At 46.0% G+C, this 12,965-nt stretch overlaps 1 protein-coding gene across 6 annotated transcripts in view; it reads right to left on the bottom strand.

The window, feature by feature from the left end:
* Positions 1-12,965, bottom strand: part of Fgd3 (FYVE, RhoGEF and PH domain containing 3) — a 66,181-nt gene that overhangs the window by 26,834 nt on the left and 26,382 nt on the right. For all 6 annotated transcript variants that reach the window (XM_040755948.1, XM_013110671.3, XM_021224931.2 and 3 more), the window contains 2 exons: positions 4,383-4,472; positions 1,515-1,651 (listed from right to left, as the gene is read on the bottom strand). In XM_040755948.1, coding sequence (XP_040611882.1) covers positions 1,515-1,651; positions 4,383-4,472 — 227 coding nt within the window. The remainder of the gene's footprint in view (positions 1-1,514; positions 1,652-4,382; positions 4,473-12,965) is intronic.

The following is a 12,965-nucleotide window of genomic DNA, read 5'->3' on the forward strand; positions in this document are numbered from 1 at the left end:
GCTGAGTGAACAAATAGATTCTAGGAAGCAAGCATTGCCATAGTAACTGTGCATTTATTTCCTCTGCGTTAAAACACCCCCTTCAGGAAAGGGAGGCTCCTTAAGACCCAGGCAGTAAAACTTACTGGGCTCAGGAAGCCACCAGAACTTCAGGAAGCTCCTGAAACTTGCATGAGCCAGAAGGCCTCCCCTCCAAGGCCATGCAAGCAATAGCGATTGCTTGGGAGAGACTGTCCACTCTGCCATCAAGCTGTGGGGAAGCTCCAGGGATGCAGCTTTCATGGGACCTCCCCTGCTGCAGCCACGTTGAAGTCACCCATGCTCACTGTTTCAGCTAAGCTGGGATTGGGTGGAATCCATTTGTTTTATTTATTTATTTATTTATTTATTTATTTATTTATTTATTTATTTATTGGTCTAGCATTGAAGCCCTGTCTTGGGTAAGTAGATGGTGTTCACATCTCCACAGGCAAAATCAACATAGTAATTTTTTTTTCTTAGCACTCTCTTTTGGAGATTTATCCTTAGTAATTGGCAAAAACCAAAGAAAAAAGGCATGGGCATGAGGCCATCACTTGGTACTCATATGAAACTGTGCACAGAGGCTTGGTTTTTATAAATTAGGCAACTAGAGATGCTAGACAAGTGGCCCTGTGTCGTCATCATTACAGGACTGTGGAGACACCCTGAGGACCAACAGACCCTCCAGAGCACGGAAGGAGAAAGCCTGTGCTGCCAGACATCCGCTTTGTCACCACAAGTCCACACCCAGCTCTAAACACCTGCAGGACACAGCGCAACCTTCTCTGCAGCTTCCGAAGATTCACAAAGTGGCCCAGCCACACACGGAGACAAAGATGACAAGACAGACATCCCCAGTCACCCAAGGCAAAGTCAGGAGCCATGAAGGGCATACAAGCCCTGCAAAGGAAGGCAGGCAAACTTCAAGCCTCCCAAAATGCGGGGAGCACACAGTTAAAACTGGTAGGCCTCCCCCAGTGTCAGGGCACTAATTGTGGTTTGCGGCTTTGGCTGAAAATAGGCAAGAGTTGAGGGGTGCAGAAAGAAGAGGACCTGGAGCCACTCCTGAGGATAAGGTCCTTTTAAAAAGCAAGGGTAGGGGGCTGGAGAGATGGCGCAGAGGTTAAGAGCACTGTCTGTTCTTCCAGAGGTCCTGAGTTCAATTCCTAGCAACCACATGGTGGCTCTGGTGCCCTCTTCTGGCCTGGGCAGAACACTGTATATGTAATAAATAATTATTTTTTTAAAAAAAGTAGAAACAGGCTGACCCAGCATCACTGTTGCTTCCAGATGTCAAAATCTCATCTAGATCACAAACTGAGAGACACCCAAGGCCCAGTCAAAGCCACCAGTCCAGAAAAGGCAGGGCTAGGATTGGGAAAGGTGGGCACCCAGGCCTCCAGAAGACAAACCCCAAACCCCAAGAACCTGTCAGGCTTCCAGGCAGAGGAATTCAGGTTTAGGGGCCTTATGGGTGGCCATGACACACTCACCACTCCTCTGTGATCCTCTTCTGCAACTCGGGCAGGAGGAACTGCCCATGGAAGCGGTAGATGGAGGAGATGTTGGAGAAAATGCCGGTGGTGACTTCTGGAGGGATCCCTGCTTCTGTCAGCTTGGTGCAGAAACCCTGAGCACAGAGAAGCCCACAATGGTCACCGAACGGGAGACAGACACCTGCCACAGGAGCGGGCTCTTGGGTTCTTCCCCCCACCCCAACCTCAAACGCACAAAGATCAATCTGCCTCTGCCTCCCGAGTGCTTGTGCCACTACCACCCGACTTGTTTTTTGGTTTAAAATTTTTTTCAATTAGGAGGCAGCTGGTTTAAAAATTTTTCAATTAGGAGGCAGCCTTTAATCCCAGCACTTGGGAAGCAGAGGAAGGTGGATCTCTGTGAGTTTGAGGTCAGCCTGGTCTACAGAGTGAGTTCCAGGATAGCCAGGGCTACACAGAGAAACCCTGTCTTGAAAACAAAACAACAACAAAAAGACCAAACAAACAAACAAACCTCTCTGTCTCTCTGTCTCTCTGTCTCTGTCTCTCTGTGTGTGTGTGTGTGTGTGTGTGTGTGTGTGTGTGTGTGTGTGTAGTGCATGTGCAGAGAGACCAGAGAAAGACATTGGTGTCCTGCTGTCAGTTCCCACCACATTCTCTGTCTCTGTCTCTGTGTGTGTGTGTGTGTGTGTGTGTGTGTGTGTAGTGCATGTGCAGAGAGACCAGAGAAAGACATTGGTGTCCTGCTGTCAGTTCCCACCACATTCTCTGTCTCTGTCTCTGTGTGTGTGTGTGTGTGTGTGTGTGTAGTGCATGTGCAGAGAGACCAGAGAAAGACATTGGTGTCCTGCTGTCAGTTCCCACCACATTCTCTGTCTCTGTGTGTGTGTGTGTGTGTGTGTGTGTGTGTGTAGTGCATGTGCAGAGAGACCAGAGAAAGACATTGGTGTCCTGCTGTCAGTTCCCACCACATTCTCTTGAGTAGGGTCTAGAGCTAGGTTAGCAGTCAGCAAAACCCAGCAGCCCTCCTGTCTTTGCACCTCCATGGTGCTGGGGTTACAGGCGTGCACTTTGAAAGGGTCTACTTGTGTTTATGAGTGCTTTGTCTGAGTTATGTCTATGCACTACGTAAGTGTCTTGTGCATTGGGGCCTTTGGATCTATAGTTACAGATGGCTATGAGGCTCTATGTTGGTGTTAGCATCCAAACCCAGGTCCTGTGGAAGAGCAACCAGTGCCCCCAGATGCTGATCCATTGCTCCAGCTCCGAAGCATGCCCTTTTTACTTGGGTGCTGGGATTCAACACAGGATTTCATGCTTGCACAGAAAACATCTGTGTTGGCTAGTGTTGTGCCAGCTTCACACAGGCTAGAGTCATCTGAAAGGAGGGACCCTCAGTTGAGAAAATGCCTCGTAAGATGCTGCTGTGGGGCATTTTCTTAGTGATTGATGGGAGAGGACCCAGCCCTTTGTGGGTAGTGCCATCACTAGGCTGGTGGTCCTGGATGCTCTAAGAAATCAGGCTGAGTGAGCTTTGAAGGGCAAGCTAGGAATCAGCACTGCTCCATGACCTGTGCATCAGCTCCTGCCTCCAGGCCCCTGCCCTGTTTGAGCTTCTCCCAACTTCCTTCAGAGATGGACTATGATGTGGAAGCCTAAAGCAAATGAGCCTCTCCTGCTCACTTTTGATCACGGTGTTTCAAAACAGCAATAATAGCCGAGCGTTGGTGGCGCACGCCTTTGATCCCAGCACTCGGGAGGCAGAGGCAGGCTGATCTCTGTGAGGCCAGCCTGGTCTACAGAGCGAGTGCCAGGACAGCCTCCAAAACAATACAGAGAAACCTTGTCTCGAAAAACCAAAAAAAAAAAAAAAAAAAAACCACAAAACAAAACAAAACCAGCAATAGTAACTCTAACTAAGGCACACTCTTACCTACTGAGCCATTTCTCCAGCCCCACTTAGGTTTCCTTAATGGATGTCAGAGCCAGAATCCTCCACCTTTAAGTCTTACTGAACGCTTGCTCACAGCTGAGGATCACGGGAGAGGTAGGAACAGTGTATGGGAGATGGGGCGTGACATCTTTCCTCATCATCCTCTCAGGAGAAGGGGAAGGAGATCTCCTCTGGCTTGTGAGGCACAGGCAGGAGCCACACAGAGCAGGCCTTGTTTTCCTGGGTACTCAGGATCCTCTTCGCATTTCCTCATGGGCAGGGATGCACAGCACCCGCTGGCCCAGCTATGGATGTTCTATGTGTGTGCATGTGTGCATGTCCATGTGGGTACGGGTGTGCATGGACATAAGTGTGTGTGCATGCCTCTGGAGGCTAGAGGCCAATCTCAGGTGTCATTCCTCAGGTATCATCCAACTCTTGTTTTTTTGTTTCATTTTGTTTTGACAAGGTCTTTTCACTGAATCTTAATCTTGCCAAGTAGGTAAGATTAGACTGTCTGGTCAGCAAGCTTCCGGTATCTCCCTGTCTCCGCCTCCCCAGTGCTGGGATTATAAGCATTAGCCACCACTATTAGCCTGGCATCTTTACATGAGTTCTAAGACTCAAACACAGGTCCTTGTGCATGCAAGGCAAACACTTTACTGACTGAAACATCTCCTCAGATCCCAGCATGCATTCATGTGTTCAAATGATGCATCCTCCATGAAGAAATGTCCCCCATTGTGAACACACTGGACTTCTACCCAGAACCACACAGCACTGAGAACAAAATATATGTTTTCAGGCCAGACTTCCCTTTATCTGAATTTTAGTATTTGTCATTCCTACTCTAAGCATAATACCCACACCATTGAAGGGATACAGTGCGAATTCTGGGCATGAGAGAGGGGATTCCCAGCCCTATGGACTACCTGGTCCAGCAAGTGCAGCCGCCTCACGTAGGCTTCCTCTGTGTGCAGGAGCTCCTGGGCAATATTTAGCAGCTTCTGTTGGTCAGAGCACTGCAGAGAGAAGAGAAGCCACTTACTAGGGGGCAGGGTGCATCTAACAAGGCTATCCACAATACACCAGGATGCAGAGAGAGCACATGGAGACTCCTGAGTCTCAGATGTGGTTCTTGGCTCTCTTAGATGCTATTTCTATGGAGAGTTCTAGAAAAGGCACAGCAGTTTCTGCCAGTGTCCTCAAAGCCACTACAGTCCAGATGGAACTGTTATGTTTCTGGACTTCTAAGTAGGGAGCAGCCATAGCAACAGCATCAGAATCCAATGTACAGATAGGGTGCAGTTCAGTGAAAGAAATTTTGCCTATTACATACAAAACCTAGGGTTCCATCACTAACAACACACACACACACACACACATTCGTACACATACATGCCCTACTGTGTTGTGGAATATTTAACTATGGAAAGATACGTTACATCTGTTTATGCTGCATAATATTATTGTAGCTGTGTAAAGGTGTGTTACGTTAGTTTCTGCTGCCTTTGCCAATGATGTAAAGATGCTATATTTGTTTTTCTGCATTTGTTAAATTATATAAAGATATGCTGCATTTGTCCCACCTTGCCTGCCTAAGGCACCTGATTGTTCTAAAAAAAGCTGAACGGCCAAAAGCTAGGCAGGAAAGGGATAGGTGGGGCTGGCAGGCAGAAGAGAAAAAATAGGAGGAGAATCTAGACAAAGAAGGAGGAGAAGTGTGGTGATATAAAGCCACTGGAGATCAAAATGCAAAACTAGCTACAGCCATAGAGTCAGGCAGTGATGGCACACACCTTTAATCCCAAGACTCAGGAGACAAAGGCTCTCTGTGAGTTCAAGGCCACCCTGGCCTACACAAGAGTGAATCACTCTAAAAGAGAAACAGAGCTCATGCCTTTAATCCCAGCACTAGGGGGGTATAAAAGGAAGAAGCAAGGATCTCTTGTGAGATTTAGTTTCTAGATAGGGAGAGCATTTATCTCTGAGGATTTGGTTAGAGACAGGATTGCCATTTCAGCTGGGTAGAGGTAAGAGCTACTGGCTAGGCTGCTCTGCTTTTCTGATCTTCGGCTTGAGCTCCAATATCTGTCTCTGGATTTTTATTATTTGTGCTATAAAAATAAAAACAAACAAAAAACCCTGAAACGTATTCCACAGTTGTGGAGGCTGGAATTTCAAAGTCAAAAGCCCTGGCGAGTCTGGTGTTTGGTGAAGTCACAAGTCTCTGTGTGAAAATGGTGGCGCTAATGCTTGAGCTCGCAGTGTGGAAGGAGGAGAGGTGAAGAGGGATGGATGCTGCGTCCTCAAGTGGCAAAGGAACAGAGGAAAAGGAACCCGCAAACTCCTCCCTGATCCCCACCTTATTGTACAGTGCTGGGGATTTAACCCTGCCCAGAATGCGCGCTAAGGCAAGCACTCTGCATCTGGGCTACATGCCCAGGCTGTCCCCGCTCCCTTCTGTGGGGACACTGACTTAGCACCTCCTAAAGGCTTGCCCATGAAACAGATTATGCTGTTAGTATTATCACATTGGTGAAAAGACTCTAGCAGGTGACTTTTGGGGCGCATAGTCAATCCATAGCAATGCCCTTCAGCATTCCTCCCCCTTTGAAATACGGCCTGGAGCAAAGGGGCGAGAACCCCCACACCAGGGCTCCTCCTGCACCAGGGCCCTTCCACATCAGGGCTCCTCCCACATCAGGGCTCCTCCCACACCAGGGCTCCTCCCACACCAGGGCTCCTCCCACACCAGGACTAGGCCTGCAGGGCAGAAACAGAAAACTTGGCCAGGCACTGATAGGTCTGGCTCCTCGGGGCTCTACCCAGGAGATTTGGGAATGTGGAATCCGTCTTGCATGAGTAGAGAGCAGATGAACCCGGAACAGGAGTGTGGAAGCCACTGAAAACAAAGGCCAGCAGCACGTTAGGATTCCGGTTCCACAGGCACATGCTCTGAGCAACCAACTGTGTTGATGGGTAAAGTCTGGATGGGTGAAATCTGGAGTGATGGTTTCTTCAAATGCTCCCATCCAGCCAAAACTAAAAGCAGCAAGCAAAATTTATAAACCAGACAAAGAAGCAGGAGAATACGGCCCACTTACATGAAGAAAGCACCCCCCTGAAGTTGACCCTAAAGAAATACAGATCTGGGGCTTAAGGAGGTCAATTCAGTCAGCAAAGTCATTGCCACATACGCACAAGAGCCTGAGTTCAGTCCTCAGTACTTAAATAAACAGCCAGTCATGGTGGCATGCATGTTAATTCAGTACCGGGGAGGGAGAGATGGGTAGATCCTTGGGGCTCTCTGGCCAGACTAATCAGTGAGCACAAAATCCCGGTGAGAAACACTATCTAAAAGAACAAGGAGGGCCGGGCAGTGGTGGTGCATGGTCTTTAGTCCCACTACTGTTAAGGCAGAGGAAGGAGGATCTCTGTGAGTTCAAGGCCAGCCTGCTCTACAGAGTTAGTTCCAGGATAGTCAGGGCTGTTACACAGAGAATCCCTGTCTTGGAAAACCAAAAAATAAAGAACCCCCCACCTAAAAAAAAAAATCCAAGGTGGATACACCAGAAGAAAGACATAAGGCTGTATGTACTCAGGCCTCCACACCCAAGTACACAGTTCTCTGAGTTGCTTGATAGGGGAAAATCTGTCATAAATGTGCTAAAAAATCAAGAAATGACATATGAACAAGGAACACCATCCACAGGGATAAAAACAAAATGATTAAAAAGAATGAAGAAGACATTCAGGAGTTTAGTAGCCTGCAGAGCTCATAAAGAGGGTCCATCCAGACTTAAACAGGCAAAAGAAACAACAAGCTTGAAGAGAAGTAATTTGAATAGATAAAACTGCTGTAATCGTCTCTCTTTTATTTTATATGTATGGGTGTTTTAGCCTGCTGTGTCTGTGCACCTGTGCATGCAGTACCCGTTGGTACCAGAAGAGGGCAGAATATCCCCTGAAATTGGAGTTCATGGTTGTGAGTAACGGTAACTGAACCGGGGTCTTTTGCAAGAGCAACCAGTGCTTTTAACCCACAAGCGGTCTCTCCTGCTCCCAAAGAAGACACTTAAAATCAATCAGTGAGAAAAAACCAAGAATGAAGTATTTTTTTTTCCGAGACAGGGTTTCTCTGTAGCTTTGGAGCCTGTCCTGGAACTCACTCTGTAGACCAGGCTGGTCTTTGAACTCACAGTGATCTGCCTGCCTTTGCCTCTAAGTGCTGGGATTAATGGCATGGGCCACTAACACCCATCGAAAAGTATTAAGGATTATAAAGGACTTTCAGGACATCTTCCAGTTGACTAAGATCTCAATATGACAGTCATAAAGGATGAAAGACAAAAGTCATTTGCAGAAATGATAACAAGACTTCTGAATCTTAGGAAATAAATTAACACACAAATCTAAGAAACTCAAAGAACAGCTGGACGGTGGTGGCCCAAGCCTTTAATCCTAGTACTCAGGAGGCAGAGACAGGCAGATCTTGGTGAGTTTGAGGTCAGCCTGGTTTGCAGATTGAGTTTCAGGATAGCCAGGGCTGTTACACAGAGAAACCCTGCCTTTAAAAAGAAAGGAAGATATAAAGAGAGAGAGAGAGAGAGAGAGAGAGAGAGAGAGAGAGAGGAGAAATAAACTCAAAGAATTCCAAGTAGAATAAGCAACCAGCCACCTAATTCATGCTTGTACTCCTGGACCCAGGAGGCTGAGGCAGGAGAATAGTGAGGTCAAGGTCAGCCTGGGCTACGCAGAGAGGACCCTTTGACGATAACAGAGGAGGCAGCATACAAAGGCACCCTCTGATAGAAAGATCTAAAAGTCAAAGACAGTATTAAAGGCAGCAGGAGAGAAATGGTTGGCCTCATGTGCAGGGGCTTCCATGGGATTGCCAGATGCTTCCTTGATGGGGCCTTTGCGGGCCAGAGGGAATGGACAGATATATTGAGTGCTGAGAGAAGACACTGTCCGCCAAAGCCATGATGTCAGGTGAAACTGTCCTTCTAAGACAAACTAGGGATTTCACAGAAAAGGCCTGTACAGATGGCTCAGCAGTTAGGAGCACTTGTTCCCCTGGCAGAAGAACCAGGTGTGACTCCCAGCCCCAGCATGGTGGCTCGTGACCATTTGTGACACAGTCTTCTGTCCTCTGTCAATACCAGGCGAGCATGTGGTACTTACTCATACATTGCAGGCAAAACATCCAAACTCATAAAATAAAATAAATCTCCAAAGACTTTTTAAAGGCTTTCCTAAAAAAAAAAAAAAAAAAAAAAAAAAAAAAAGGCTGAGAGGGTTGTGTTTACTATTATTGGACCCATGCTCAAAAAAAAAAAAAAAAAGATGAAATGAGTCCTGGGACTAGGGAGATGGCTCATCAGTTAAGGGTGCTCTTGTGCAACCATGAAGACTGAGTTCAGACACCAGCATGAGCGTACAAAGCTGGTGTCTTGCCCATTCCTATAACCAGATCCGAGGGGGCTGGAACAGAAGGATCACTGGGGTTTGCTGGCTTCAAGCCTGATAGAGAAAAACATGAACCCCAGGTTCAGGAAAAGACCCTGTCTAAAAAGAAAAAGCAAAGAGTGATAAGAAGGACACCTGAAGCCAGGCAGTAACGGTGCACACCTTTAATCCCAGCACTCAGGAGGCAGAGGCCGGTGAATCTCTATGAGTTCGAGGCCAGCCTGGTCTACAAAGCTACAAAGAGAAACCCTGTCTCAAAAAAAAAAAGACATCTGATGCCTTCTTTGCCTTCTTCATGTCTAGGTATGTACAGGGACATGCAGTTCCTCCGCTACACACACACAACACAGACTCATACACACTGTGGTGGTCTTAATAGTAATGGCCCCCATAGATTCATATGTTTGAATACTTGATCCATAGGGAGTGGCATTATTAGGAGGTGTGGCCTGTTGGAGTAGGTATGGCCTTATTAGAAGAAGAGTGTTATCATGGGAGAGGGCTTTGAGGTCTCATATACTCAATCTATGGCCAGGATGGTACACAGTCTCCTTCTGCTGCCTGTGGAACACTTGGGAGCCAGAGGCAGGTGGATCTCTGTGAGTTCGAGACCAGGCTGGTCTACAGAGAAAGTTCCAGGACAACCAGACAACCAGAGCTATACAGTGAAACCCTGTCTTGAGAAACCAAAAACTTGGGCTGGAGAGATGGCTCAGTGGCTAAGAGCACTGACTGATCTTCCAGAGGTCCTGAGTTCAATTCTCAGCAACCACATGGTGGCTCATAACCATCCGTATTAAGATCTGGTGCTCTCTTCTGGCATGCAGGGATATATGCAGACAGAACACTGTATACATAATAAATAAATCTTTAAAAAGAAAGAAAAGAAAAACTAAAAAGCTGCAGTGGTCATGGTGCCTCTTCACAGCAATAGAAACCCTAAGACACACACTAATAGTCAATAAATATGTAAACACATCTTTGGGGAGAAAAAGGATGGCAAAAGTAGTCCTTCAATAGAGATAGGATAGGGCTACAGATATATAGCACCTGCCTGGTGTGCAGGACTCTCAGGGTTCAATTCCAGCGCCACATAAACTGGGTGTGGGTGTGGGAGCACATGCCTTCAATCCTATCACCTAAGAGCCTAAGGCAGGAGAATTATTAGTTTGGGGTCATCCTGGATTACACAAGCCCAGAAAGAATAACAATAGAAACGTGAAATCTATCTTCAATGTTCTGTAACATATACAGGTAAATCTGTGACATCGGGGAGGGGAAAAGACTAAAGCTTTGTCAGTGTCAAACAAAACACCACAAATTTAAAATGTTTTAGTAGCAACAATGGTAACTAGAAGTAAAACATCTATGAATATGAGCAAAAGTAAAATAGAAGGAATCAACATATCATCACAAATATCAATGAAATAAATGCAAAGAAAAATGATTGAGAAGAAAGGAGAGAGAAAGAAAGAGACAAGGTACAGACAGCGACCTTAGGAATGGCCTTTACGTCCTTCCCCATTAGTATTGACTTAACATGTAATCACGTTAAACTCTTCAGGAAAAATACACAGGTCAATGAACTAAAGACGGCTGGAGCTGGGTGTGGTAGCACACGCCTGTAATCCCAGCCAGAGGACTCAGAGTAAGGGACAACTAGGCTACCAGGCAAGACTCAAGACAGTCTCAGGTTGAAAGTGACTCAGCCCCTCTCTCTTCCCCCATCCCACACCATCCAGATGGCATTCTGGGGCACCAAGGAGCAAGCAAACAACAATTAATTATGGGTTTATCTGTTTTTGTTGTTTGATTTTTTGAGACAGGATCTCCTGTAACTCAGGGCTCAAACTCCCTGTATAGCTGAGGGTGAACCTAAACTATCACATTCCCTCTTTCGTAAATATGTTGCTGTGGAATAATCTTTTTGCACACTGTGAAGATGTGTCACTCGGATCGCTTTAATAGAAAGCTGAGTGGTCAATAGCTAGGCAGGATTTTCAGGGTAGAGAGGATGCTGGGAAGAAGAAGGGCAGAGAAGCCGAGAGCCACCAGGCGGAGATGGAAGGATCAGGAAAGCCGTGTGGGCCGCACAGAATAAAGTCAATAAAACCACAAGGCAGAAAGTCAATTAGTAGGAAGGGATTAATTTAAGTTATAAGATCTAGTTAGAAACAAGCCTAAGCTATTGGCTGAGTTTCATAATTAATAATAATTAATCTGGCAGGAGGAACAGAAAAATCTGCCTACATATGCTACTCACAAGAGACTCCCTTCGTATATTCGCATACAGGAACACACATGATGACAGTGGGGAACGATGGGAGAATATATCCTATGCAAACAGCAACCCTCCCAAAAAAGGGAGTGGCCTTATTTATAGCATAAAGAATAAGGTGTTTGCCACTAACCCTGGTGACGTACGTGGAGGAAAGGAAAGAACCCATTCCGCAAAGTTGACCTCTGACCGCCACACCCCCGCCACACACTAAATAAATAACTATGTTTTTAAAAACTAAAAATAATAATAAAAAGCATGATTTAAAAAAGATCACCGCCGGGCGTTGGTGGCGCACGCCTTTAATCCCAGCACTCGGGAGGCAGAGGCAGGCGGATCTCTGTGAGTTCGAGACCAGCCTGGACTACCAAGCGAGTTCCAGGACAGCCTTCAAAGCCACAGAGAAACCCTGTCTCGAAAAACCAAAAAAAAAAAAAAATCACCAAGGGGGCTAGAGAGATGGCTCAGTAGTTAAGAGCGCTGACTGTTCTTCCAGAGGTCCTGAGTTCAATTCCCAGCAACCACATGATGGCTCACAACCACCTTGAATGAGATCTGGTACCCTCCGCTGCTGGCCTGCAGGCAGAAGGCTGTACACACAATAAATAAATAAAAATATTTTTTAAAAACTTAAAAAAAAAGATCACCAAGAAGATATAACAACAATTGAAGTCAACTGTGACTCCATTGGGTGGAGAACTAACCCGCAACAAATTAACAGCTAGAAGTAGGCAAACCCACACCACCATACACAATGGTTCACACAGCAACACATGATGAACATCGCTCAGGATAGACCATGTGCTGCACAAAACAGATCTTAACAAAGAAAGTTGAAATTATTCAAAATATCTTTTTCAGTCACAACAGAAGAAAGCCAGAAAATGGAGAAAATCCACAGATGCAGGCAAAGTAAGTAACACCAATGCATTCAGGATGCAGGGACTGGGGATCCCAGGGCAAGCTGGTTAGCTACACTGTAGGTTCAAGGAGAGATCCTGCCTCAATACACACAGTGGAGAAAGGTCTAGAAAGACAACCAACGTCAACTTAGGGCCTCCACACGCTTTCCCATACAGGATCATGTGCCCCTGCGTACATAAATATGCCCTCACACATGTGAACAGACACTCAAAAAACAAAGAGAGAAAGAGACAAAGAGAGAGAGAGAAAGGAAGGAAGGAAGGAAGGAAGGAAGGAGTGCTTGCATAGCTCTTATCTATCATGTGCAAGGTCTCAGGCTCCATTCCCAGCACCAGAAAAAAAAAATAGAGAAGCCGGGCGTTGGTGGCGCACGCCTTTAATCCCAGCACTTGGGAGGCAGAGGCAGGCGGATCTACAAGAGCTAGTTCCAGGACAGCCTCTAAAGCCACAGAGAAACCCTGTCTCGAAAAACCAAAAAAAAAAAAAAAAAAATAGAGAAACAAAATCTTAAAACAACCTAACTGCACATACTGAAAAACTAGAAGAGCAAGAGTAGGCTGAGCCCAAGGCTAGGCTAGAAAAAGGAAGGAAGTAAGAAAGATCAGAACAGAGATAAAGACAAAGAATGGAAAAACAATTTCAAAAGAGAAACCAAGTCAAACTTGGTTTTCTGAAAAGCTCAAGAAAACTCACAAACTTTATCTAGGTTACCTTACAGAACAGAGAGAAGACTCAGTTACTGAAGTCAGAAATGAAAGAGGGGGTGGTATTGTTACAATTGGTGATGTGAATGAAAAGGATATAAGAAAATTCGATTATGTGCTAACAATTTGTACAACCT

This window comes from Mesocricetus auratus, unplaced genomic scaffold (assembly GCF_017639785.1).
Source record: "Mesocricetus auratus isolate SY011 unplaced genomic scaffold, BCM_Maur_2.0 Super-Scaffold_100013, whole genome shotgun sequence".
Taxonomy (NCBI): Eukaryota; Metazoa; Chordata; class Mammalia; order Rodentia; family Cricetidae; genus Mesocricetus; species Mesocricetus auratus.